Here is a 27628-nt window from a genome sequence, read left to right as displayed (position 1 = left end):
ATTCGCCACCTGGTCATCAGAAGGGGGAAAGGAGAAGATTAATTGTGTGTCGTCTGCATAGCAATGATAGGAGAGACCATGTGAGGTTATGACAGAGCCAAGTGACTTGGTGTATAGCGAGAATAGGAGAGGGCCTAGAACAGAGCCCTGGGGGACACCAGTGGTGAGAGCGCGTGGTGAGGAGACAGATTCTCGCCACGCCACCTGGTAGGAGCGACCTGTCAGGTAGGACGCAATCCAAGCGTGGGCCGCGCCGGAGATGCCCAACTCGGAGAGGGTGGAGAGGAGGATCTGATGGTTCACAGTATCGAAGGCAGCCGATAGGTCTAGAAGGATGAGAGCAGAGGAGAGAGAGTTAGCTTTAGCAGTGCGGAGCGCCTCCGTGATACAGAGAAGAGCAGTCTCAGTTGAATGACTAGTCTTGAAACCTGACTGATTTGGATCAAGAAGGTCATTCTGAGAGAGATAGCGGGAGAGCTGGCCAAGGACGGCACGTTTAAGAGTTTTGGAGAGAAAAGAAAGAAGGGATACTGGTCTGTAGTTGTTGACATCGGAGGGATCGAGTGTAGGTTTTTTCAGAAGGGGTGCAACTCTCGCTCTCTTGAAGACGGAAGGGATGTAGCCAGCGGTCAGGGATGAGTTGATGAGCGAGGTGAGGTAAGGGAGAAGGTCTCCGGAAATGGTCTGGAGAAGAGAGGAGGGGATAGGGTCAAGCGGGCAGGTTGTTGGGCGGCTGGCCGTCACAAGAAGCGAGATTTCATCTGGAGAGAGAGGGGAGAAAGAGGTCAGAGCACAGAATCTTTTTGGTATTTATTAGGATCCCCATTAGCCGCTGCAAAAGTATCAGAATTGTACACTTCTCTCATTGACTTCTCAAACCCCGGCTTGGTCTGCTTCCCAAGCGTTCTCTGAAGTCTCGCGTTTTTACGTCTCTTGGTTTAGAAACTGGTTGTGACCCTCGGAACAGGAAATTCCGCGCAGGCGCGCATCATTCTTCAGAATAAAGGATACGTCAGAATTTTGCAGTCGAGACGACAACTTTTGTGTCCGTTTCAAATGTATTACTACTGGTATGTAATAGCACGTTCTAATATCTAAAGAACATGTCATAACATGCTAGGTAACAAATACGTCAAGGTGTTATCTCTTTTGATGAAGGTTTTAAGTGCTATTTTGGTGTCAAACAGCGTGAGTGAACGTGATCACTTTTTTACAAGTCACATAGAGACTTTGGCTTAAAGTTAGTTTCTGAGTGGATGTGGATTTCGTCAAGGTAATTTCATAAAGGATACATTTATTTGAGATTTCTGGGTTCGTTTTACGTGTCGTTTTTGGTTTTGTGTAAAATTCACGAGGTGGTAAAATGGCGGTTCCCCTCGGTCTGCATTAACGCACATCAGTGCAGGCAGTGAGGGTGCAGCAAGAGAGACACCATTTTACGGTTGCGCTACTGTTTTGGAGCTAAATGTAATGATTATCAGTTTTCTACATGTGAACTAGTATTCAGAGACATTCAGTTGTTTCTGTCTATCTATACATGTTACAATGGTGTGAACGGAAATACTTTTGTTTTTTGACTGGAATAATACAGTGAATACAAGGTTATTCAGGAAAATGGTACATAGTGCTGCCTACAACATATCTTGTACAAAATGTTTGAGTCATTTATGCATTTATGTGTATAGGGGATATCTACTATAGATTAAGTGCGTTTAAGTTGTGTAGTCTAATTTAAAGTGTATACTTTGTCTAATGTGAATTAATGTTTTGTTGTCAATGCTTAGCTACCAGATCTATTGAAATGAGATCTGTGCTTGACTTGGACAGGAGCTCACTGAAGCTGAGTACCGTCACTTCAAATTTCTACTGTTTGAGCTCATATTCCTCTTATAGAATATTAGCTCAACAGTATTGTGGCACTCCTGCAGCTAAATATAAACAATATTTTTAGATAATAAATTAAGTGCAAGAACTGTCTGTTTCTCTTTATTACTACTGGCTGACTCAGATTAAGTCTGAGGCCGGGAACATCAACAGTGAGGACAAACCCAACCTGTCTCTCTCTCCTTCCACACATTTTGTGGTTGCACAACTGTGTTGTGTTTTTGAAGTAATAAAGTGTATACAAGGTTATTAAGGAAAATAAAACTAACCAACCTTGTACTAAATAGTTTTTGAGTCATTTATGCATTTATCTACTACAGGTTAAGTATTAGCTCAAATGTATTATGAAGCTCCTGCACATAAATTTAAACACTATCAGCACACAAAATGAGTATCGGCAACTATTTCAGCACTGAATTACACAACTAAGTCCAGCACTGAATTAGATAATTGAACAAGACAAAATATAATATATTTAATAGAGAGTAAAGTAAGTGCCAGAACTGTCAAGACACTAACTTTTGTGTCCGTTTCTCTTCTACTACTTGCCGACTCAGGTATGAGGCCGGTAACATCAACAGTGAGGACAAGCCCAGCCCTCCTCTCTCCTTCTGCACTGAGTCCAAACCTACAGTCACTGGGTCCTGATTGTGACAGTGGAGCCCAGTTTGCACTGCAGGAACCAGAGATGGCATCAGTGAAGCTGGAAGACTGCAGTCAATCACTGGAGCTGAATGTCAACATTAAAGATGAAGAAGAGGAGGAGAAGATTGGGACATCTGTTACTCATGGTAAGAGCAGGTTCTATCTAACTAAGTTTGTGCTATTCATTCCAACTTCACACTGTGTATGAAAAGTTGCAGTAGAACTGTTTCATGATGAACTGTTTCAATGAGAAGGTAGATGTTATTTCATGCTACTGAGACTTGCATGGTTTGACACCAGCACCAGGTAGGAGACTAAAGAGGTGAAGTAGACAAACTGCCAGTGTTTATAAGTTCTATGAAACGAAACCTGAGATACTTTTAGAATAGTTGTTTTCCCCTTTTGCATTGCACAGCCTACCTATATGAATACTTACAGGTAGCCTGGTGGTTACAGCGTTGGGCCAGTAACCAAACGTTTGCTGACAAAGTAAAAATCTGTCTTTTTCCCCTGAGCAAGGCACCCACAGTTCCCCGGGCGCCAAAGACGTGGATGTCCATTATGGCAGCTCCCCGCACCTCTCTCACATATATTAATTAGTTCCAAGTAGAACAATTACAGAAATACAATTGTATTTTCTTTTTCAACCCCCCCCCAACCCAAAGAGAGATGAAAACATAGCAACCAAACATAAAGAAATCCAATAATATAAATAAATAAAGTATATATGACGGTTGGGCCCTTACTGCAATGGCAAAAGGTTCTATAGCTAAAAGAAAGACTGGACTGGCCGGACATCCTTGTCTCGTCCCCTGAAAAAGCTTAAAAGGTTGTGAAAACAAGTTGTTCGTGGCAACATCTGTAGTGGGGTCTGTATATCATATCTTATTCCATTTACAGAAGTAGTCCCCAAACCCAAATCTCTTAAGCACTTGAAATAAGACCACTCAACTCTCTTCATCAAGTGAGAGTATGGCAGTATTAGTACTCTCCTCACATTGTGAAAACCTTGATGGTTTTTCACAACGCCATTTTGGTCTTTGGATGGAGTTCTCCCGTATCTAATACACAATCTCCTTGCTATAAGGCCTTAGCACTAATCTTTGAGTCTGAGTTCAGAAGAGAAATCGGTCTGAACTTTCACATTTTGTTGGGGTTTATCCAGCTTCAGAATAAGAGTAAAACACTCCTTAGAGAGGAGGGGAAGCAACCTTGCTGAATGGATTCAGCACACAGTGCATTGGGAAATTATTCAGACCCCTTGACTTTTTCCACATTTTGTTACATTTCAGCCTTATTCTAAAATATATTAAATTGTTTGTTTCCCTCACCAATCTACATACAATACTCCATAATGACAAATAAAAAACAGTTTAGACATTTTACAAAATGTGTATATAATGTGTATATACACTGCTCAAAAAAATAAAGGGAACACTTAAACAACACAATGTAACTCCAAGTCAATCACACTTCTGTGAAATCAAACTGTCCACTTAGGAAGCAACACTGATTGACAATAAATATCATATGCTGTTGTGCAAATGGAACCACTTCTCAGTTCCTATGCTTCCTGGCTGATGTTTTGGTCACATTTGAATGCTGGTGGTGCTTTCACTCTAGTGGTAGCATGAGACGGAGTCTACAACCCACACAAGTGGCTCAGGTAGTGCAGCTCATCCAGGATGGCACATCAATGCGAGCTGTGGCAAGAAGGTTTGCTGTGTCTGTCAGCGTAGTGTCCAGAGCATGGAGGCGCTACCAGGAGACAGGCCAGTACATCAGGAGATGTGGAGGAGGCCGTAGGAGGGCAACAACCCAGCAGCAGGACCGCCACCCCCGCCTTTGTGCAAGGAGGAGCACTGCCAGAGCCCTGCAAAATGCCTTCCAGCAGGCCACAAATGTGCATGTGACTGTTTCTGACCATTTGAGCAGACTCCATGAGGGTGGTATGAGGGCCCGACGTCCACGGGTGGGGGTTGTGCTTACAGCCCAACACCGTGCAGGACATTTGGCATTTGCCAGAGAACACCAAGATTGGCAAATTCGCCACTGGTACCCTGTGCTCTTCACAGATGAAAGCAGGTTCTCACTGAGCACGTGACAAACGTGACAGAGTCTGGAGACGCCGTGGAGAACGTTCTGCTGCCTGCAACATCCTCCAGCATGACCGGTTTGGCGGTGGGTCAGTCATGGTGTGGGGTGGCATTTCTTTGGGGGGCCGCACAGCCCTCCATGTGCTCGCCAGAGGTAGCCTGACTACCATTAGGTACCGAGATGAGATCCTCAGACCCCTTGTGAGACCATATGCTGGTGAGGTTGGCCCTGGGTTCCTCCAAATGCAAGACAATGCTAGACCTCATGTTGCTGGAGTGTGTCAGTAGTTCCTGCAAGAGGAAGGCATTGATGCTATGGTCTGGCCCGCCCATTCCCCAGACCTGAATCCATTTGAGCACATCTGGGACATCATGTCTCGCTCCATCCACCAACGCCACGTTGCACCACAGACTGTCCAGGAGTTGGCGGATGCTTTAGTCCAGGTCTGGGAGGAGATCCCTCAGGAGACCATCCGCCACCTCATCAGGAGCATGCCCAGACGTTGTAGGGAGGTCATACAGGCAGGTGGAGGCCACACACACTACTGAGCCTAATTTTGACTTGTTTTAAGGACATTACATCAAAGTTGGATCAGCCTGTAGTGTGGTTTTCCATTTTAATTTTGAGTGTGACTCCAAATCCAGACCTCCATGGGTTGATAAATTATTAATGGAAATAAAATGTTTGTGTGATTTTGTTGTCAGCACATTCAACTATGTAAAGATAAAAGTATTTAATAAAAATATTTCATTCATTCAGATCTAGGATGTGTTATTTTAGTGTTCCCTTTATTTTTTTAAATATAAAAATGGAAATATTACATTTATACAAGTATTCAGACACTTTACTCGGTACTTTGTTGCAGCGATTATAGCCTCGAATCTTCTTGGGTATGACGCTACAATCTTGGCACACCTGTATTTGGGGAGTTTCTCCCTTCTCTGTAGGTCGTCTCAAGCTCTGTCAGGTTGGATGGGACATGGCGGCATTGAAAGAAGTGATAACAAGTTTTAAAGTGTTGAGGTGGAGCAGTTGAAATAGAAGATTCCAGGTGTCTGTGACACCCGCCATTTGGTGAGACGTAGATCCAGTGTAGAGCGTTGGGAAACGGAAGCCATCTGTCATGCTGAGTTTTGATGCAGAGTCTCTGCCAGAAAGGTCAAGGTAGGAAGTGTCAGTTATCCTGTGGGAGCTTTTGTTCCGTAAATACTACAGTATTTTAGGTGTCAGGTTTATGGGCCTGTTGCAGCAGTGTGTAGGAGTGAGATGCCCTAGATGTGAGAAGTGTGTAGGAGGTCATGAGATGAAGGAATGTGTGGTATCGTGGAGAAAGTTATGTGTGTTAGTTGTGGGGGTACCAATGGGGCTGGAGATCTGAGATGTCAGGTGAGAAAAAGGCAGATTGAGGTTGATGATCAGTTTTCTACATGTGTACTAATATTCAGACACATTAAGTTGTTTCTTTATGTATCTATAAATGTTACTATGGTGTGGACAGGAAATACAATTGATTGAAATAATAAGTGAAGACAAGGTTATTTAGGAAAATAGCACATAGTGCTGCCTAAAATAATGTGAATTTGGGAAATCTACTATAGTTTAAGTGCACTTAAATTAAGCTACACAATGTATGTTGTGTAGACTAATTTTAAAGTGTGTACTTTGTCTAATATCAATTTGTTAATGTTTTGTTGTCAATGCTTAGCTACCAGATCTTTTGAAATGACATCAGTTCTAGACTTGGACAGGAGCTCACTGGAGCTGAGTACCATCACCTCAAATTTCTACTGCTTGAGCTCATGTTCCTCTTATAGAATATTAGCTCAACAGTATTGTGGAGCTCCTTACAAAGCCATTTTGGGTTCACTACCTGTTCATTTGGGCATTTTTATTGTTCAGAAATGTGGTGGGTACTCTCTTCATTTGCTGGACTTTATCCTGCTAACTGTTCCAAATGTCCAAACTGAATTTGGTACTTTTATGTACTCTGCGCCATCGTCTTGGAACGCCTTACAAAATACTTTTAAACTAGAAGAACTTGTCCCGATTGATGTTTTTAAATCACTGATGAAGGATTTTGAGGCTGATTCCCTGACCTGTCAATGTTTTTAATTTGCTGTTTTTGATTTTGTTGTACTCTTGTGAATTCAATGGTTTTTACTAGATTACTTGTAGTTTTTCATGTTGTCTGTCTGTAATTTTTGTAATGACCTGGTGCTGCCTATTGTGGCCAGGATGCTCTTGAAAAAGAGATTTTAAATCTCAATGAGCCCTTCCTGGTTAAATAAAGGTTAAATAAAATGAATTCAAATATAAACAGTACCAGGACCTATTTCAGTCCAAGTCAAGCACTGTTTTATATCATTGAACAAGAAGAAATGTAATATTTTTTGAGAATAAAGTGCCAGAACTGTAAAGACTAACTTTTTGTTGTCTGTTTCTCATTGTTACTACAGGACGACTAGAATTAAGTCTGAGACCGGTAACATCAACAGTGACAACAAACCAAGCCTGCCTCTCTCCTTCCACACTGAGTCCAAACCTACAGTTACTGGGTCCTGATTGTGACAGTGGAGCCCAGTTTGCACTGCAGGATCCAGAGATGGCATCAGTGAAGCTGGAAGACTGCAGTCAAACACTGGAGCTGAATGTCATCATTAAAGATGAAGAAGAGGAGGAGAAGATTGGGAAATCTGTTTCTCAAGGTAAGAGCTGGTTCTATCTAACTAAGTTTGTTGTTCATTCCAACTTCCCACTGTGTATGAAAGGTTGCAGTAGAACTGATTCATGTTGAACTGTTTCAATGAGAAGGTAGATGTTATTTCATGCTACTGAGACTTGCATGGTTTGACACCAGTATTGCCAGCATTTGTTTTATTAACTGAGCTATCTGGAGTGATCAGAGAGTAGACTAAAGAAGTGAAGTAGACAAACTGCCAGTGTTTTAAAGTTCTATGAAATGAGTCTGTGTAGTTACTAACCCTTGTGATAGTGAGTGAAGGATGATATGAAATGAGTCTGTGTAGTTACTAACCCTTGTGATAGTGAGTGGAGGATGATATGAAATGAGTCTGTGTAGTTACTAACCCTTGTGATAGTGAGTAGAGGATGATTTGAAATGAGTCTGTGTAGTTACTAACCCTTGTGATAGTGAGTGGAGGATGATATGAAATGAGTTTTAGTTACTAACCCTTGTATAGTACAGCCTGGAGGATGATATGAATGACATGTAGTTACTAACCCTTGGATAGTGAGTGACATGATATGAAATGAGTCTGTGTAGTTACTAACCCTTGTGATAGTGAGTGGAGGATGATATGAAATGAGTCTGTTAGTTACTAACCCTTGTGATAGTGAGTAAGGATGACAAGCCCCTGTTTAGCTTCTACACCTGCTTTGCTTGTTCTTTGAATGGTTTTATTCCCCTGTTTCTGTAAAGCACTTTTGTGACAATGTCATGTAAAACATTTGGGGTAAAAGGCTTCATAAAATAAATTTGATTGACATGGACAGTACCAGTCAAAAGTTTGGACACACCTGCTCATTCCAGGGTTTTTCTTAATTTTTACTATTTTCTATGTTGTAGAATAATAGTGAAAACAAACTTTTAAATAACACATGTGGAGTCATGTAGTAACCAAAAAAGTGTTAAACAAATAAAAATATATTTGAGATTCTTCAAAGTAGCCACCTTTTGCCTTGATAACAACTTTGCAAACTCTTGGCATTCTCTCAACCATCTTCATGAAGAAGTCACCTGGAATAGATTTCAATTAACAGGTGTGCCTTATTAAAAGTTCATTTGTGGAAGTGCCTTATTAATGCGTTTGATCCAATCAGTTGTGTTGTGACACGGTAGGGGTGGTATAGAAATGACAGTCCATCTTCTTTAAGACATGAAGGCCAGTCAATTTGGAATATTTCTAGAACTTTGAAAGTGTCTTCAAGTGCAGTCTCAAAAACCATCAAGCACTATGATGAAACTGGGCTCTCATGAGGACCGCCACAGGAAAGGAAGACCCAGAGATACCTCTGCGACAGAGGGTAAGTTCATTAGATTTACCAGCCTCAGAATTTGCATCCCATATAAATGCTTCACAGAGTTCAAGTAACAGACACATCTCAACATCAACTGTTCAGAGGAGACTGCGTGAATCAGGCCTTCATGGTTGAATTGATGCAGAGAAACCAATACTAATGGACACCAATAAGAAGAGACTTGCTTGGGCCAAGAAACATGAGCAATGGACATGAGACCAGTGGAAATCTGTAATTTGGTGTGATGAGTCCAAATATGAGATTTTTGGTTCCAACCGCTGTGTTTTTGTGAGACGCAGAGTAGTTGGTGAATGGATCATCTCTGCATGTGTGGTTCCTACTGTGAAGCATGGAGGAGGCGGTGTGGGTTTTTATTTTATTTATTTTTATTTTACCTTTATTTTACTAGGCAAGTCAGTTAAGAACAAATTCTTATTTTCAATGACGGCCTAGGAACAGTGGGTTAACTGCCTGTTCAGGGGCAGAACGACAGATTTGTACCTTGTCAGCTCGGGGGTTTGAACTTGCAACCTTTCGGTTACTAGTCCAACACTCTAACCACTAGGCTACCCTGCTTTGCTGGTGACAGTATCTGTGATTGATTTAGAATGGCACACTTAACCAGTATGGCTACCACAGCATTCTGAGGCGATATGCCATCCCATCTGGTATGGGCTTAGTGGGACTATCATTTGTTTTTCCTACAGGACAATGATCCAAAACACCCCTCCAGGATGTGTAAGGGCTATTTGACCAAGAATGCGAGTGATGGAGCGCTGCATCGGATGACCTGGCCTCCACAATCCCCAGACCTCAACCCAATTGAGATGGCTTGAGATGAGTTGGACCGCAGAGTGAAGGAAAAGCAGCTAACATGTGCTCACCATATGTGGGAAGTCCTTCAAACTGTTGGTAAAGCATTCCAGGTGAAGCTGGTTGAGAGAATGCCAAGAGTGCAAATCTGTCATCAAGGCAAAGGGTGGCTACTTTGAAGAATCTAAAATATAACAGTTTTTGGGGTTACTACATGATTCCATAGTTTTGATGTCTTCACTGTTATTCTACAATGTAGAAAATAGTCAAAATAAAGAAAAACCCTGGAATGGGTAGGTGTGTCCAAACTTTGGACTGGTACTGTATATGACACCAACTGATTATTCTTCTGATGATGTTCACACAGGAAACCATGGAGAGACATTCTCTACATTCAGAGAGCAACAGCAGGAAGATCACAGAGCAAAGAGGTCTCACCTCTGCCCACATTGTGGGGAGATTTTCTCATTTCTATCAAAGCTGAAAATACACCTAAAAATACACTTAGGAGAGAATCTGTATTCCTGTACTGACTGTGGCAAGGATTTCACAACATTAAAGGTTCTGATATTTCATCAGAGAGTGCATGAACGGATACATACAGGATTGAAGCCTTACTTCTGCTCTGACTGTGGAAAGAGTTTCTCACGACTGGACACCTTAAAAAGACATGAACATATACATACAGGAGAGAAGCCTTACTCCTGCTCCGACTGTGGGGCAAGTTTCTCTCGACTGGGCCACCTAAAAACACATGAAGGTATACATACAGGAGAGAAGCCTTACTCCTGCTCTGACTGTGGAAAGAGTTTCTCTCGACTGGGCCATCTAAAAACACATGAACGTATACATACAGGAGAGAAGCCTTACTCCTGCTCTGACTGTGGGAAGAGTTTCTCTCTACTGAGCAACTTAAAAGCACATGAACGTATGCATACAGGAGTGAAGCCCTACTCCTGCTCTGACTGTGGAAAGAGTTTCTCTCGACTGGGCCACCTAAAAACACATGAACGTATACATACAGGAGAGAAGCCTTACTTCTGCTCTGACTGTTTAAAATGCTTCACAACATCAAATGACCTGAAAGTTCATCAGAGAACACACACAGGAGAGAAACCTTACTCCTGCTCTGATTGTGTAAAATGCTTCACAACATACTCTGGTCTTGAAAGTCATCAGAGAACACACACAGGAGAAAAGCCTTATGCCTGCTCTAATTGTGTAAAATGCTTCACATCATCAACTAACCTAAAAATTCATCAGAGAACACACACAGGAGAGAAGCCTTACTCCTGCTCTGACTGTGGAAAGAGTTTCTCCCGACTGGGCAACTTAAAAAGACATGAACTTATACATACAGAAGAGAAGCCTTACTAATGCTCTGACAGTTGAAAGAGTTTCTCCCAACAGGGCAACTTAAAAATACACAAACATATACATAAACTTTACATTAACTGTGGGAAGTGCTACACAACGTCAACTGAGCAAAAAGTTCACCCAATAGGACACACAGGAGAGAAGCCTTGCTTCTGCTCTGACTGTGGGAAGAGTTTCTCCCAACGGGGCAACTTAAAAATACACCAATGTATACATAAATTAGAGAAGCCTTACTCCTGCTCTGACTGTGGGAAGAGTGTCTCCAGATTGGCCACCTTAAAAACACATCAATGTATCCATAAAGGTGAGAAGCATCATCAGTTGTCTCAGACCAGCCAAGATTAGTCACTACATCACCTCATTCTCATCTCATAAAGGAAGTGGTAACAGTGAATTTGATAACATTAACACTCTATTGTAATCATATTTTTTTTCTCACTGTGTTAACTGTGCAGAGGAAAGGGAGCATTATAGAATGTCATTGTAAATGATCTTTCTCCATCTTTTTTACTACAAAACATAGAAATGCATCAACTTGTACTTTAGCATTTTAGCTAATAAGCAACTGCAACAACATTGCATGACCAAAAGTATGTGGACTCCTGCTCGTTGAACATCTCATTCCAAAATCATGGACTTGGTGCCCCTTTTGCTGAAATAACAGCCTCACTCTTCTGGGAAGGCTTTCCACTAGATGTTGGAACATTGCTGTGGGGAATTTCTTTCATTCAGTCACAAGTGATGTTGGGCGATTAGGCCTGGCTCGAAGTCGGCATTCCAATTCATCCCAAAGTTGTTAAATGGGGTTCAGGTCAGGGCTCTGTGTAGGCCAGTCAAGTTCTTCCACACCGATCTCGATAAACCATTTCTGTATGGACCTCGCTTTGTATAGGAGCCTTGTCATGCTAAAACAGGAAAGGGTCTTTATCAAACTGTTGCCACAAAGTTGGCAGCACAAAATCATCTTGAATGTCATTGTATGCAGTGGCGTTATGATTTCCCTTCACTGGAACTAAGGGGCCTAGCCCGAATCATGAAAAACAGCCTCAGACCATTATTCCTCCTCCACCAAACTTTACAGTTGGCACTATGCATTGGGACAGGTAGCATTCTTCTGGCATCCGCCAAACCCAGATTTGTCCATCAGACTTCCAGATGATAAGGCGGGATTCATAACTCCAGAGAACGTGTTTCCACTGCTTCAGAGTCCAATGGCGGTGAGCTTTACACCACTCCAGCTGACGCTTGGCATTGCACATCTGGGTGATTTTAGTCTTGTGTGCAGCTGCTCGGCCATAGAAACCCATTTTTTTGTGAAGCTCCTGACTAACAGTTCTTGTGTTGACGTTGCTTCCAGAGGCAGTTTGGAACTCGTTAGTGAGTGTTGCAACCGAGGACAGACAATTCTTACGCTTCAGCACTTGGCGGTCCCGTTCTGTAAGCTTGTGTGACCTACCACTTCGCTCCTAGACGTTTCCACGTCACAATAGCAACACTTATAGTTGACCGGGGCAGGTCTAGCAGGGCAGATATTTGACGAACTGACTTGTTGGAAAGGTGGCATCCCATGACGATGGGATGCCACCTGTCAATAACGGGTGTGGCTGAAATAGCCGACTCTACTAATTTAAAGGGGTGTCTTTATACTTTTCTGTTTATATAGTGTACCAAGCATGTTAGGTTAGCATGCAACTACTTAGCATTTTCATTAACGTTAGCAACAACAAATTGGAATAAGTAAAATATACGTATTGCATATTCGTAACATATTGTACGAATTGTAATTCGTAGCATACTATACGCCATACAAATCTTATTATATTGTACTACTCATTTTACATTTGTAGGCCACTGTAATGTAACAAAGCATACTGTATCATACTAAAGTGTGCGGTATGGATTTTTGTTACATATAGTACGTTTTGCTCTGACACCAAGTTGTCCCTCTGCAGTTCTCTGTGGGAATGAGCTGGTAGACACGTGTATCAGATAGAGATGGTGTGATGATTCGTTTTCACCATTAGTTTGGGTGGATTATTTTTAACTACATAACAACTTTTTTTAATGATATGCAGGCTCTGAAATGACTACAAGTGTTTATTAAAATGCCTTAGAAAACTCGATTGATTACTTTAGTCATAGGTTAATGTATTTGGATAACTGCAATGAACTTATTGATCTGCCTACGAAAAATAAACATTCTACATGAATTTGTGCTGGTCATACTTGGTTTTTTGGGTTATCTATACAGAAAATACTATGATTTGTTTACTTCATGGTATTCAAAATAATGTACATGTCTATATACTCAAAACATGTCACTACATCTCTAGACATCACCATGGGGATAAGCCAATTTGCAGTATACATTACTTAAATATGTTTCTTATTAAATAACAGTTGACTAAAACAAAGTATTATTTCTTATTTTAGAGTGTTTTATGTGGTGCCAAAGTCCAGGGACAGCATTACCACCACAATCCAATAATGACCCAGTAACTATTGGGGAAATGGAACCAGAGAGGAAGCTTGTGTTACCTTTCTCACACCACTACAGTATTCATTCTTCATTGTTAGAGCTCAATATATGCCCATTGAGGCTCAGGCTGTTGAAATGCCCTGTTGATTATGTAAACAGTCTTGTAGAACTCTGGTATTGATGGTGCATTTGAGGGCGTCATTGTTATGAATGCTCAGAGTAACAGAGCTATGAACTCTCTTGCCGAATGGAACCAGAGAGGAAGCAGCATTACCCTTTCCATCCCCATTGTTCAGAGTGGAAGAGCTGGGAACTCGTCTGTGATGGAACACGTCTACCACAACCTTTCCTATTGTGTTAGTCAGCACCACAGCATTTTAGGAAGCCATGGTTCAAAATGTGTTCATACGTAATATTACAATGGGAGGGGATGTGGCCTGCAGAGGGGAAGAAGTTGACCTCATACTTCTATTTGGAACTGGGATCCTATACAGAGTTGACAGATTAACAGTGAGGATAAACTCAGCCTCTCTCCTTCCGTACTCCAAACCCAGTCAATTGGTCCTGATTGTGACAGTGGAGCCCAGTTTGCACTGCAGAATCCAGAGATGGCATCAGTGAAACTGGAAGACTGCAGTCAAACACTGGAGCTGAATGTCAACATTAAAGACAAAGAGAAGGAGATTGGGAAATCTGTTGTTCATGGTAAGAGCAGGTTCTATCTATAAATGATCTTGATAATTTAGACCTCCATACATTATGACCCACTCTATTGTTAGGTTAAATTCTGTCATTCTGACATCCAATTCTCTTCATAGCTTTTGAACGAGGAAAATGTGGAATTGGAATTTGGGATACTCTGTGAATTGACTGGAATTGACGCTAACAGTTGCTAATCCTTTTGATAGTCAGCGGGGGATGACATTGCTAACAATTTTCAAAGGGAAGTTGGTTTTGAAGTTTCTGTCCTATGTCTGAGAGATTAAGAAAGATCAGTAAAACATATATATGTTTACCTGTATTTAACCCCTTTTTTCAATATATATGTCTCAACATAAAAAAAATAAAACTTGTACCTGCTACCTTCAGACACTTGTGGGCATCCTAGAGCAAAATGTACTTGTTCGTGAGTCTCACCTTGTAGGCTACAGACAGAAGTGAGTGTCTCCTGGTCTGACAAACAACACCGCAGCTCTGCCCCCTTCCACCACATATGCAGGAGGCTGACATCAGCGGATGTGGTGAATTGAACCACAGCCCATTCAAACATACATCTCTGGCTGAAACAGAAGGCTTTTGATGGGGATTTTTTTATTATTAAGCTAATTTGATTTTAACAGGGATGCGGACATTGACTCTTGAGTTTTTTAAAGCACACCAGCATATACATAAAGAAAAGATGCTGGTAACACTTCCTTTCATGAGGTCCTTATTATAGGCTCTAATTAATAATTGCCAGCAATATACCCCCTTGCTAGCTAGCCTCTGAAGCTAAGCAGGGTTGGTCCTGGTCGGTCTCTGGATGGGAAAATAGATGCTGCTGGAAGTGGTGTTGGAGGGCCAGCAGGAGGCAGTCTTTCCTCTGGTCTAAAATAAAAATCATAATGCCCCAGGACAGTGATTGGAGACATTTCCCTGTGTGCCATCTTTCGGGTGGGACCTTAAACGGGTACCCTGACTCTCTGCGGTCACTATATATATCCCATGCCACTTTTCATAAGAGTAGGGGTGTTTACCCCAGGGTCCTGGCTAAATTCCCAATCTGGCCCTCATACCATCATGGCCATCTTAATCATCCCCAGCTTCCAATTGGCTCATTCATCCCCCCTCATCTTCACTGTAACTATTCCCCAGGTTGTTGCTGTAAATGAGAATGTGTTCTCAGTCAATTTACCTGGTAAATAAATATAGATATAATTACTGAAACCATCTGGGTTAACTTGGTTGAGCTTACAAAAACAGATCTAAAACGAGTCTCATCCCAGATGAGGAATATGACACTTTCAAAGCACATGTAATGTTTGCCTAAATACAATGTAATTTCGAGTTCCTACACAGGATTTAGCTAGTTAAAATTAAGTGTATCTTTAGGAGTAATTAACGTGTACCTATGCAGTATATTACCCACCCTGACAACCTGGCCCTCAATTTAAAGCTTGTGAAAATGACATCCAAGTGGGAGAACAAATACACTAGTACAACACAGAGTATATTTAATATCTGCACAAGTACAATGTAATTACTAGGTATTACACAGGATTTGGCCAGTAATAATGAAGTCTATCTGGTGGGGTGCTACTTGTAATTACAGGGAACCAATAGCCAGTGGTGGAAAAGGTACCCAGTTGTTATACTTCAGTAAAAGTAAAGACACCTTAATTGTAAAAGTGAAAGTCACCTAGTAAAATACTTGAGTAAAAGTCAAAGTATAAGGGTTTTTAAATATACTTAAGTATCAAAAGTAAAATATATTATTCACATTCCTTATATTAAACAAACCAGATGGCACAATTGTAAACAAAATAAATTACAATTTAAAAAAAAATCACATCAGGATTAAAATAGCCAGGGGCACACCAACACCAAGACAATTTACAAACAAAGCATTTATGTTTAGTAAGTCCACCGACCTGGATGACCAGGGTTGTTCTCTTGGTAACTGTGTGAATTTGACAATTTTCCTGTCCTGCTAAGCATTCGGAATGTAATGAGTACTTTTGGGTGTCATGGAAAATGTATTGAGTAAAAAGTTAAATATTTTATTTAGAGCAGGGGTCGAAAAGGTCAGTGTGCAAAAATTTGACATGATACGGTAGATTGACGCGGGAAAAAAATGTTATAGACGAGACAGAAACGTCAAGACAGGAGAGAGAAAGGTACGTTTAACATGCAATTTGTTTAGTTTTCTTTTGGGGATACATGAATTCTGCTGAACGATTTAGCATAGGAAGTTAGCTAGCATTTTGGCCTGCTAGCTAACTGCAGTGCCATAACTGTAGCTAGCAAACGTTTGCGTTATTGTCAGGCCTGCTAACTTGTTACCATATCGCATTGTGCAGAATATACTTTCCATGTAGTATGTTGAGTTTTGTTTTGATTAGCTAGGTAGCTTTCTAACCTTGACTAGCTACTGTAGCCTTCACAATAAAAGTCACCCATTGGAAACAACAGGGTGTGGTCAATCTTGGGTTAGTTATACAAATCTTTCGTGTTAGCATGCACTTTTATAGCAAGCTGGACAACACAATAACTAGTTAGCAAGGCATAGCTAGCTATAGGCTTAAACCACGGAAAGCATGATGATGATAACTACTATAGGGTAATGTAGTGTCTAAATTGTCTCCAGGATGGGAAAGGCTTACCAGAAATAAACATATGAAAACAGAGACAGAGATAATGATTTCCATTGTTATTTGTAACATTAAAAAGGAGGACAAGAAGACAATCCCGTTTTTCTAAATTAGCTGCAGTGCTTTGGAAAGTATTTAGACCCCTTTGACTTTTTCAACATTTTGTTACTTTATAGCCTTATTCCAAAATGTATTAAATAAAACGTTTTCCTCAGCAATCTACACACAATACCCCATAATACCAATGAAAACACGTTTTTAGAAATGTTTACAACAAAAAAAACACATTTAAACAGAAATACTTATTTACATAAGTATTCAGACCCTTTGCTACATTTACATTTAAGTCATTTAGCAGACACTCTTATCCAGAGCGACTTGAAATTGAGCTCTAGTGCATCCTGTTTCCATTGATTGTCCTTGAGATGTTTCTACAACTTGATTGGAGTCCAGCTGTGGTAAATTCAATTGATTGGACATGATTTGTAAAGGCACACACCTGTCTATTTCAGGTCCCAAAGTTGACAGTAGATGTCAGAGAGAGTCTTGATGAAAACCTGCTCCAGAGCGCTCAGGACTTCAGACTGGGGTGAAGGTTCACCTTCCAACGGGACACCGACCCTAAACACACAGTCAAGACAACGCAGGAGTGGCTTCTGGACAATTCTCGTAATGTCCTTGAGTGGCCCAGCCAAAGCCCGGCCACTGCTTGGAGCTTGGTTCCTGTCTAGGTTTCTTCCTAGGTTCCTTCCTTCTAGGGAGTTTTTACTACCACTGTGCTTCTGCATTGCTTGCTCTTTGGGGTTTTAGTCTCGGTACCTGCACCCTCAGCTGAGTCAACGAACACCGGAAGCATCCGTTTTTCAGGGAAAAGGCAGAGAGGAAGCCAAAGCCTGAAAACCGCAAGCTTGTGGTGTTTATTTTACACCTGATACGTTAGGTTAGGGTATCTGTAAAGCACTTAATTACAAACTGCAGATGTAAAAAGGGCTTTATAAAATACATTTGATTGACATGTGTATCACACCAACTGACTGGTTCTTCTGATGTTGTTCACACATGAGACTATGTTGAGACATTCTCTACATCCAGAGAGCAACAGCAGGAAGATCACAGAGTTAATCCCAATTCTATCAAAGTTAAAAATACACCTAAAAATAGACACAGGAGAGAATCTGTATCCCTGCTCTGACGGTGGGAAGACCTGGCAAAATATCAAGGGATCTGACAGTTCAACACTGGAGAGAAGCCCTACTCCTGTTCTGACTGTGAGAATATTTTCTCTCAGCAGAGCAACATAAGAACACTCCAATGTGTACACACAGGAGAGAAGCTTTACTCCCGCTCTGACCGTTGGAAGACTTTCTCTCAACATGGCCACTTAAAAAGACACCAACATGTACATAAATGTGAGAAACCTCATCTGTTCTCTGACTAGTGAAGATTAAAATCATTCCATCACTTAATTCTCAGTAAATTGTAACACACTATTGTAATCCTATTGTTTCTCACTGAGAGAGAACTGTGCAGAGGAAAGGGAGCGTTATGGAATGTTAGCCTCTTTACTTTACTGATCAGTGTGCACCTTGTCAGTTTGTGTGTTTTGTTAGCTTCTACTGTAGAGATATTTAGAGCACCTTAGATTTGCCTTTAGGGTTGAATACCCTCTGTGAGGCTGGTTGGCTGGGTGGTACTGCTTCCCTCTGCAGTTTTCTGTGAGAATGAGATGGCACAACATGTGTCAGATAGAGATGGTGTGATGATCAGTTTTCACCATTAGTTTGGGTGGATACTTTTTGTTTAATGAATTGTATTTTAAAACTAGATTAGTTATTTTAATAATTAATTATGAATATGTTTGGATAACTTAATTGAAAACATTTTTTTTGTTCTCGTTAAACTCTTCTCTATTGTATAAGGAATTACCAAAACACGATGTTTCAAGTGACATATTTACTGTTTTTCTGAAGCTGAACAAGACAGGAAGTTGAAAGGAGCACCACAAAGCTAAATCTGACCTATTCTCTAACATGTTATGTCAGCATAAGCAGCTGTGAGACCTGCTAGAGTACTGGAACATTATTGATATACTGAATCATTGTAGTTTTGGGGGTAAATATGCTTTTGTTTAATTCATGGCATTCAAATTAACAACAAGAATAACTGTGTAAAGACTATTTGACCAAGAAGGACAGTGATGGAGTGATGCATCAGATGACCTGGCCTCCACAATCACCGACCGTAACACATTATTGAGATGGTTTGTGATGAGTTAGACCGCAGAGTGAAGGAAAAGCAGCCAACAAGTGCTCAGCATATGTGGGAACTCCTTCAAGACTGTTGGAAAAGCATTCCAGGTGAAGCTGGTTGAGAGAAGGCCAAGCATGTGCAAAGCTGTCATCAAGTCAAAGGGTGGCTACTTTGAAGAATCTCAAATATATTTAGATTTTTTAACACCTTTTTGGTTACTACATTATTCCATATGTGCTATTTAATAGTTTTGATGTCTTCACTATTATTATACAATGTAGAAAATAAGAAAACTAAAGCAACCCTGGAATGAGTAGGTGTGTCCAAACTTTTGACTGGTACTGTATATCTGTATTTATCGACTCAATACATGTCATGACACCTCTACACACTGGGACAAGCCAAGTTGCTTGTCACCAATATTCTCTAAATCAAATCAAGGATAACTGTTTAACAGTCTTATGGCCTGGAGATAGAAGCGGTTTCATTCTCTTGGTACCAGCTTTGATGCACCTGTACTGTCTTCGCCTTCAAGACGGTAGCAGGGTGAACAGGCCGTGGCTCTGGTGGCTGAGGTTCTTGATGATCTTCTTGGCCTTCCACAGAGATCATCTACAATGCATATGTAATGGGTTGAAAACTTAGACACTTAAACAGACACCCCTTTCGTTTTTTAAACCAAGTTTTATTTGTGTAGCTAATCAATCTCACTTTTATATTCTACATGATTTAGCAGAAGTTAGTCCATCAATCCAATAGATGTCTCTGTTTCACTTTGGTAGTGTGGGGAACAGGAAGTTCCGGTAGGCGCACACCATTCTTTAGAATTTAGAAAACGTTTAAACAATGCTGTCCGTTTCTCTTTATTACTACAGGTATGTAATAGCACGTTTAAACTGTCTAATATCGAAATAACGTAATAACATGCTAGATAACACCCGTCAAGGTATTATCACGTTTGGGAAAGGTTTTGTTGCCAAACCGATTGAGTGAAGAACGTGCAAAAAAATATATTTTAAAAGCGCACGATGCGGAGCCCACCACGCGTTCATTTGTGAGGCTTTGCAGGTTCGTATATAGCTCAGTGGGTTTTGCCTGGGGATGTTCAGAACAAAAACTTTTGGAAAGTTGCAGATTGAAGTGCTCTGAATAGAACTGACATGATTCCTTGGAATCAGAGGCATGCTTGTTCTACATAATACATTTTTTTTCTGATCGTGGCCAACGTCTCCGTCTTGCTGGAAACAGCCCTGGTAGTCGCTTGTCCCTACCTATGTGAAGTTAGCTACAATAACGATTAGCCACAATAGTGGGATTTGCGGTTCCCCCTCAAAATAAAAGTTCCTCATTGAAAGTAACGCAAACGGATACAAAATAGTGCAATCATGCCATACTGGACGAGATAACGCTAAACATGATTTGAATGTTGTTACTTAATTTAAAATGAATTACAATAATGAATTCGTTTCATTATTGAGTCCCATAGGGCGGCGCACAATTGGCCCAGCGGCGTCCAGGTTTGGCCGGTCTTGGTCGTCATTGTGAATAAGTATATGTACTTTTAAATGACTTGCCTTGTTAAATAAAGGTTAAAAAATCTAATTAAAAAGTTTGAAAATAACCAGAAAAAAACGTTGAAATCACACTGTGGAGGTATTAGACCACACATTTGCATTGGGGGCATTCATATATGCACTTATGAATCGGGTTGGATTGTGCACCCATGAAACCCGTGACACCAACAGAAAACTATTATCAAGAGTTTTCACAAATATTAGCTTCTTAGCTGTTATTGCAAGACTTTGACCGAAAAATCACCTTCCCAGTCAGTCTATTGCAGGGGCACTCCAGTACTTTTTCAGAAGGTCCGGTCACACACATTTCCTAGGTGGCAAAGGTCCGGATGGATATTGTAATTTATTGGCTTGTAACAAACCCCTAACTTGCAACCCCAAAATCTTAACAACCCTCCTCTTAGCAGAGAAAACATTTAGCTGTTTTAAAGCTAATTTCCTGCAGTCCTAAACCTGTCCATGTCTTTTTTTTACCAGGGTTCATATCCCAAAGGCAAAAATTAGGGGTCCATATTCACCCCATTCTGGATCCAGACCGAGGTCCACCAGTTGAGTATGGAGGGTCTTTTGTTTGTGTTGGACATTCATATTGTACTCTACAGTCTTACCTATGGATTGTTCAGCCTACTCAGTGATACCCACAGAACACAACTATGTAGAGTTTACACAAATATTAGCATCTCAGCTCTATTGCAGGACTCTGAAACCCCTGTTGTCCGGGAGTTGAACCCCGTCAGCTAAATTGTCATGGTAATCAGTGGTTTCAAGTTTCTCCGTACATTTTTGACGAGATGATCATAGCAAAAAAATTATACTTCTACATTTCCCACTATGTAAACACATTGATTCTCATTGCAAATCAGCTCAGGATAACTCCCGATAAAGTTGGGTAGCTGATGGGTCTATTCAGCGCTTAAATAGACACATTTATTAATCACAGGAACCAGGACTAATAAAGCCAATGCAACAGAAAGGGTCAATTTAATAGACTTGAAAGCCAAACATTAGACCTGACCAAATCTGAACCAATCACTCAGATATCATTAGGCAGGTTTTCATTGACTCGGGTGCATTCAACAAAGCAATGTGGTAAAAACATTATTTGCGACATGTGTAATGGAAACGGCAGATATAGGAGAAATGTTTTAATGCTCGACAACATTTTTATCTGTTTGACGGGTGGATGTTTCTTTTGTTTCGGTTTCTTTATTCTGTCAAATGGGATGAAAACAGTGTTTGTTGAATAAATGATGATTGCTGAATCATTTTGTCAGTATGAGGTGCGTCATTACGACAGCTGTTTTTATCAGCACAAGATAGTTAAATGGAAACAACCGAGTGGGCAATTGTCTGATCTATTTTCTATTCAAACTTTTTCTACATGTCAACAAAAACAATCACTGGATAACTTCTTGGAAACATAGCTACTGTTTCACAAGATTGGAAAGCACAGGACAGTAGAGTACAGGAATGAAAAGTAACAGTTAGTTCAGTAGAGTACAACAGGACAGAGTATAGTACAGTATAACGTACTGTATTGTACTCTACTTTACTCTAATGTACTCCGTTAGTGCTGGGCGATGTGGACTAAATATCATACAGCTGTATCTTCAGTTTTTCAAACTTCTGGGCGATTCAAGATATCTACATTTTGTTTTTCTCTAAATAAGCGTTGTACAATTAAAGATCAAATACACTGCCTTTCTAACAGTCAATAATCAAATGAATTCAGGGCTTGTGGTTGTTATATCTAGGCTAAATAAAAGCCATCCACAACCATAAGACCCACTAATAATTTATTATTTTATATAATAATAGTTTAACATGCTTTTGTGTTGTTGTTGCAATAATCACTGATCTGGCTTTCAAGTCTATTAAATTGACCCTTTCTGTAATACAAATGTAACTAGTAATTACTAACTTATTGTAAGCATTATAGAACATTAACACATGTCTCATCAACAATCTCTCAAGCCCACGAGCTAGTGACTAGCCAGCTAATCTTTATATTTCGAGTTTAGCCAATTTGGATCTATTTACTAACAAGGTTTAACAGTTGAATTGTTATGAACACACCCTTCGGGCTGTCTCCAACTGTTTGAAAAGCATGTTAGCCTGTCCACTTTGTTCAGATGTTAAAATCAAGTGGCCAACCTTATTTCTCAGAATGAGAACGGAGTTGCCAGTTCATTACAATGCATTCGGAAAGTATTCAGACCCCTTCCCCTTTTCCACAATTTGTTACTTTAGCCTTTTTCTAAAATGGATTCAATTACATTTTCCCTCATCAATCTACACACAATATGCCATAATGACAAAGCAAAAACAGATTTTTAGATTTTTTTGCAAAAATAACAAACGCTTTATTTACATAAGTATTCAGGCCCTTTGCTATGAGACTTAAAATTGAGCTCAGGTGCATCCTGTTTCCCATTGATCATCCTTGACATGTTTCTACAACTTGATTGTTGTCCACCTGTGGTAAATTCAATTGATATGACATGATTTGGAAAGGCACACGCCTGTTTATATAAGGTCCCACACTTAACAGTGCATGTCAGAGCAAAAACCAAGCCATGAGGTCAAATGATTTGTCTGTAGAGCTTTGAGACAGGATTGACTCTTCCTAGAGCTCACCGCCCGGCCAAACTGAATAATCGGGTAGAAGGGCCTTGGTCAGGGAGGTGACCAAGAACCCAATGGTCACTCTGACAGAGCTCCAGAGTTCCTCTGTGGAGATGGGAGAACCTTCCAGAAGGACAACCATCTCTGCAGCGCTTCACCAGTCAGCATTTTATGGTAGCGTGTCCAGACGGATGCCACTCCTTAATAAAAGGCACATGACCTCAGTAAGAGGCACATGACAGACCACTTGGGGTTTGCCAAACGACGACTAAAGGCCTCTGACCATGAGAAATAATATTCTCTGGTTTGATGAAACACATCTGGAGAAAACCTGGCACCATCCCTACGGTGAAGCATGGTGGTGGCATCATCATGCTGTGGGGATGTTTTTCAGCGACAGGGACTGGGAGACAGGATCGAGGGGAAAATGAATGGAGCAAATTACAAAGAGATCCTTAATGAAAACCTTCCAAGGTCCTCAGACTGGGGTGAAGGTTCACCTTCCACAGCCAAGGCAACACAGCCAGATCGAACATCCCTGGAGAGACCTGAAAATGGCTGTTTAGCGATGCTCACCATCCAACCTGACAGAGCTTGAGAGGAAATGCAGAGAAGAATGAGAGAAACTCCCCAAATACAGGTGTGCCATGTAGAGGTCGACCGATTATGAGTTTAACGCCGATACCAATTATTGGAGGGCCAAAAAAAGCAGATATAGATTAATCGGACAATTTAAAAAAATATAATATAAGTAATAATGACAAATACAACAATACTGAATGAACAATGAACACTTTTATTAACTTCATATTATACATAAATAAAATATATTTAGTCTCAACTACATAATGAAACATGCTCAATGTTGTTTAAATAATGCAAAAACACTTTGTTGGAGAAGAAAGTAAAATTGCAATATGTGCCATGTAAAAAAGCTAACGTTTAAGTTCCTTGCTCAGAACATGAGAACATATGAAAGCTGGTGGTTCAATATTCTCAGTTAAGAGGTTTTCGGTTGTAGTTATTATAAGAATTATGAAGCGTTGACTATTTCTCTCTAAACCATTTGTATTTCATATACCTTTGACTATTGGATGTTCTAATAGGCACTTTAGTATTGCCAGCCTAATCTCAGGAGTTGATAGGCTTGATGTCATTAGTGGTTAGAGCGTTGGACTAGTAACCGGAAGGTTGCGAGTTCAAACCCCCGAGCTGACAAGGTACAAATCTGTCGTTCTGCCCCTGAACAGGCAGTTAACCCACTGTTCCCAGGCCCTCATTGAAAATAAGAATTTGTTCTTAACTGACTTGCCTGGTTAAATAAAGGTAAAAAAAAAAAAATAATAATAATTTAACAGCGCATTGCTAAGAGCTGCTGGCAAACGCAGTAAAGTTTGAATGAATGCTTATGAGCCTGCTGCTGCCTACCACCGCTCAGTCAGACTGACCTATCAAATCATAGACTTAATTATAATAAACACAGTAATAAGGTAAAATCCGGTAACTATCATTTCGAAAACAAAACGTTTAGTGAAATACGAAACCGTTCTGTATTTTATCGAACGGGCGGCAACCCTAAGTCTAAATATTGCTGTTACATTGCACAACCTTCAATGTTAAGTCATAATTATGTAAAATTCTGCCAAATTAGTTTGCAACGAGCCAGACGGCCCAAACTGTTGCATATACCCTGACTCTGCGTGCAATGAACGCAAGAGAAGTGACACAATTTCCCAAGTTAATATTGCCTGCTAACATTAATTTATTTTAACTAAATATGAAGGTTTAAAAAAAATAGACTTCTGGTATTGATTTTAAGAAAGGCATTGATGTTTATGGTACACAATCTCCTTGCTATAAGGCCTTAGCACTAATCTTTGAGTCTGAGTTCAGAAGAGAAATCGGTCTGAACTTTCACATTTTGTTGGGGTTTATCCAGCTTCAGAATAAGAGTAAAACACTCCTTAGAGAGGAGGGGAAGCAACCTTGCTGAATGGATTCAGCACACAGTGCATTGGGAAATTATTCAGACCCCTTGACTTTTTCCACATTTTGTTACATTTCAGCCTTATTCTAAAATATATTAAATTGTTTGTTTCCCTCACCAATCTACATACAATACTCCATAATGACAAATAAAAAACAGTTTAGACATTTTACAAAATGTGTATATAATGTGTATATACCCTGCTCAAAAAAATAAAGGGAACACTTAAACAACACAATGTAACTCCAAGTCAATCACACTTCTGTGAAATCAAACTGTCCACTTAGGAAGCAACACTGATTGACAATAAATATCACATGCTGTTGTGCAAATGGAACCACTTCTCAGTTCCTATGCTTCCTGGCTGATGTTTTGGTCACATGTGAATGCTGGCGGTGCTTTCACTCTAGTGGTAGCATGAGACGGAGTCTACAACCCACACAAGTGGCTCAGGTAGTGCAGCTCATCCAGGATGGCACATCAATGCGAGCTGTGGCAAGAAGGTTTGCTGTGTCTGTCAGCGTAGTGTCCAGAGCATGGAGGCGCTACCAGGAGACAGGCCAGTACATCAGGAGATGTGGAGGAGGCCGTAGGAGGGCAACAACCCAGCAGCAGGACCGCCACCCCTGCCTTTGTGCAAGGAGGAGCACTGCCAGAGCCCTGCAAAATGCCTTCCAGCAGGCCACAAATGTGCATGTGACTGTTTCTGACCATTTGAGCAGACTCCATGAGGGTGGTATGAGGGCCCGACGTCCACGGGTGGGGGTTGTGCTTACAGCCCAACACCGTGCAGGACATTTGGCATTTGCCAGAGAACACCAAGATTGGCAAATTCGCCACTGGTACCCTGTGCTCTTCACAGATGAAAGCAGGTTCTCACTGAGCACGTGACAAACGTGACAGAGTCTGGAGACGCCGTGGAGAAGGTTCTGCTGCCTGCAACATCCTCCAGCATGACCGGTTTGGCGGTGGGTCAGTCATGGTGTGGGGTGGCATTTCTTTGGGGGGCCGCACAGCCCTCCATGTGCTCGCCAGAGGTAGCCTGACTACCATTAGGTACCGAGATGAGATCCTCAGACCCCTTGTGAGACCATATGCTGGTGAGGTTGGCCCTGGGTTCCTCCAAATGCAAGACAATGCTAGACCTCATGTTGCTGGAGTGTGTCAGTAGTTCCTGCAAGAGGAAGGCATTGATGCTATGGTCTGGCCCGCCCATTCCCCAGACCTGAATCCATTTGAGCACATCTGGGACATCATGTCTCGCTCCATCCACCAACGCCACGTTGCACCACAGACTGTCCAGGAGTTGGCGGATGCTTTAGTCCAGGTCTGGGAGGAGATCCCTCAGGAGACCATCCGCCACCTCATCAGGAGCATGCCCAGACGTTGTAGGGAGGTCATACAGGCAGGTGGAGGCCACACACACTACTGAGCCTAATTTTGACTTGTTTTAAGGACATTACATCAAAGTTGGATCAGCCTGTAGTGTGGTTTTCCATTTAATTTTGAGTGTGACTCCAAATCCAGACCTCCATGGGTTGATAAATTATTAATGGAAATAAAATGTTTGTGTGATTTTGTTGTCAGCACATTCAACTATGTAAAGATAAAAGTATTTAATAAAAATATTTCATTCATTCAGATCTAGGATGTGTTATTTTAGTGTTCCCTTTATTTTTTTAAATATAAAAATGGAAATATTACATTTATACAAGTATTCAGACACTTTACTCGGTACTTTGTTGCAGCGATTATAGCCTCGAATCTTCTTGGGTATGACGCTACAATCTTGGCACACCTGTATTTGGGGAGTTTCTCCCTTCTCTGTAGGTCGTCTCTGTCAGGTTGGATGGGACATGGCGGCATTGAAAGAAGTGATAACAAGTTTTAAAGTGTTGAGGTGGAGCAGTTGAAATAGAAGATTCCAGGTGTCTGTGACACCCGCCATTTGGTGAGACGTAGATCCAGTGTAGAGCGTTGGGAAACGGAAGCCATCTGTCATGCTGAGTTTTGATGCAGAGTCTCTGCCAGAAAGGTCAAGGTAGGAAGTGTCAGTTATCCTGTGGGAGCTTTTGTTCCGTAAATACTACAGTATTTTAGGTGTCAGGTTTATGGGCCTGTTGCAGCAGTGTGTAGGAGTGAGATGCCCTAGATGTGAGAAGTGTGTAGGAGGTCATGAGATGAAGGAATGTGTGGTATCGTGGAGAAAGTTATGTGTGTTAGTTGTGGGGGTACCAATGGGGCTGGAGATCTGAGATGTCAGGTGAGAAAAAGGCAGATTGAGGTTGATGATCAGTTTTCTACATGTGTACTAATATTCAGACACATTAAGTTGTTTCTTTATGTATCTATAAATGTTACTATGGTGTGGACAGGAAATACAATTGATTGAAATAATAAGTGAAGACAAGGTTATTTAGGAAAATAGCACATAGTGCTGCCTAAAATAATGTGAATTTGGGAAATCTACTATAGTTTAAGTGCACTTAAATTAAGCTACACAATGTAT

General features: G+C 40.9%; 1 protein-coding gene across 1 annotated transcript; it reads left to right on the top strand.

Annotated features, from left to right (window-relative positions):
* Positions 1–965: 965 nt before the first annotated feature.
* LOC135530463 (gastrula zinc finger protein XlCGF57.1-like) lies at positions 966–13064 on the top strand. Its single transcript, XM_064958777.1, has 4 exons — positions 966–1070; positions 2442–2675; positions 7083–7331; positions 9845–13064. Exons 2-4 carry the CDS (start codon positions 2444–2446, stop codon positions 10852–10854), a joined length of 1491 nt encoding a protein of 496 aa, XP_064814849.1. The 5' UTR covers positions 966–1070; positions 2442–2443; the 3' UTR covers positions 10855–13064.
* Positions 13065–27628: the final 14564 nt, after the last annotated feature.

Source organism: Oncorhynchus masou, unplaced genomic scaffold (assembly GCF_036934945.1).
Source record: "Oncorhynchus masou masou isolate Uvic2021 unplaced genomic scaffold, UVic_Omas_1.1 unplaced_scaffold_1349, whole genome shotgun sequence".
NCBI lineage: Eukaryota > Metazoa > Chordata > Actinopteri > Salmoniformes > Salmonidae > Oncorhynchus > Oncorhynchus masou.
The sequence above is the reverse complement of the archived record's forward strand: the minus strand, read 5'-3'. Positions and strand labels throughout refer to the sequence as shown.